The following is a 1,850-nucleotide window of genomic DNA, read 5'->3' on the forward strand; positions in this document are numbered from 1 at the left end:
CTGGTACAGGAGACAACAGGTGCAAAATAGTTTATTCAGGTGTGGCTGTATCAAGCATAAAGAGAGACCCTCAGTAAAGGAATGAGGTTAAAGTAGAATGAAATTACCAAAGGCTGCTCTTGTAATGTGGCTGTGGGATATTATTGCTGCTAAAMTACCTCTGTTTGCCCTGGTGATGGATTAACAGCAGTTGACAAAGATCAGAATGACACAGAAATCTCATAACAGAGAATAAAACAGCCTATGCATTTTTGTCTGGTATTTCTCATTCATACAGACCTAAATGCTAAATACTAAAATAAACATAATCAACTTGAATATAAACATTATATTTTCATACTTAGTAAATAGATGATGTACAGGCTGGCAAGCTTAGCTGCTCACATGGTGTCAGGATTTTGTGTTATGGTGTCTGTACATGTGAGTCACGTGCTGGTTTAGGGGGAGAGGGTGTTATGCAAGAAGCAGTTCACACTGAAATTTTCCAAGCCTGAAGCAGAATCACTTGGAAAAAAAATTCTAGGTAAAATGGCTTAGCTGTTTCTTAGAATATGATTTGGAAAATACGTTGTTTTGCATGTATTAAGCCAAAAGTCTCATTTTTTTTTGAAGAAAAGCTCCAAGATGTCAGGTTTTAAACTACCACTAGGGAATTTGGCTGAAATGGCATCAGCAGTGCATCTTTTGTCACTCTTGTCAATTTGCCCAACTCAGAGCAAGTTACAATATTTAAAAAGTAGCATCAGTTTGCCCATACCAGGCACAGACATCACTGAATTCAGGCAGCCCCCTCTGCACCACTGGGCTCTGTCAGGAAGCAGCTCACTGGGAAGCTCTACAGCTCTGACTCTTGGCTTTTTAGCAGCTGCCAGACCTGGCAATAGCATTGCAGACACAGARTGAGGTGAGAGGGATGGAGCTGATGGGGGAGACCAGAGCAGGGAGCTGAAGTGGGAAACACGGAGGTACGTGGGGACAGGGGGAAGATACGAGCTCCGGCTGGAGGATGGGCAGAGAGGCTGGTGCCGACTGGAGTCAGRTCCTTGCAGGACCTAAATTCTAAACTGCTAAATTCTCTGAGACACACAGGCAGAAGATGCATTATTCACTTGAATTCCTTGTGGATAATCCCACTCGTCCACCACATTGCAACCTTGCCAATATCAACAATCCTGGTACTTCCAAGAAAGTAAATAATCCTTTAATAAAAGCATTACTAATTTGCCAAGATAAAAATTCCACGTGGCAGGAAGATGTGGAAGACAGGTTTATTGTGCTGGACAACCACGAAAGTAGGTCAGATACATGTTTTCTGGAKAATCTTGATGGCTGTCATAGTGTGACAACTACAGAAAAAATTACAGCAAAGCTTCCATTTTTTGACCAGCTTGCTCAGATAGATTCCTCCTATGAAAATATTAATGACACAGAGCAAATCCTAGGGTTTGGGTTTTTTTTATTTCTTTTTTTTTTTTTTTTTTTTTTTTTTTTTTTTTTTTTTGCCACAGTAATCAAGGCTGATTACAGGGAAAAAGAACCAGGCAATGAGGAGACCAGTCCTTATGAAAGTGTGTGCCAAGTCCTTTTAGAGAATGCAGATTTTTACAACTGGGAGGGAATGAGGTTTCCAAAGTTCACTAGAGTGGCTGCTCAGTGGTAAAAATAAGTCCTAGCAAAGAGATGGACGGCACTAGGGATGGAAGAAAACATTCTGAAAAAAAACACACATAGTCCATTAGTCCAGCCCAGGTGCTGCTGGGCTACTGCACATTACTCTTTTAGGTATGTATATTCCACACCAGGATTAAGTATTCCTTCACCCAATTAAAAAAAAGTGAAAAAAAAAAAAA

The 1,850-nt window shown here is 40.5% G+C and overlaps 1 protein-coding gene across 1 annotated transcript in view; it reads left to right on the forward strand.

Annotated features, from left to right (window-relative positions):
• Window positions 1-1,072: 1,072 nt before the first annotated feature.
• Window positions 1,073-1,850, forward strand: part of PP2D1 (protein phosphatase 2C like domain containing 1) — a gene marked incomplete at its 5' end in the record, with an annotated part of 5,206 nt that continues 4,428 nt past the window's right edge. Inside the window, 3 exon segments of the mRNA XM_057381668.1 lie at window positions 1,073-1,443; window positions 1,644-1,735; window positions 1,738-1,782. Coding sequence (XP_057237651.1) covers window positions 1,073-1,443; window positions 1,644-1,735; window positions 1,738-1,782 — 508 coding nt within the window.

The sequence above is a fragment of the Malurus melanocephalus genome, unplaced genomic scaffold (assembly GCF_030028575.1).
Source record: "Malurus melanocephalus ecotype Western Australia unplaced genomic scaffold, MMel_1.1 scaffold_521, whole genome shotgun sequence".
Taxonomy (NCBI): domain Eukaryota; kingdom Metazoa; phylum Chordata; class Aves; order Passeriformes; family Maluridae; genus Malurus; species Malurus melanocephalus.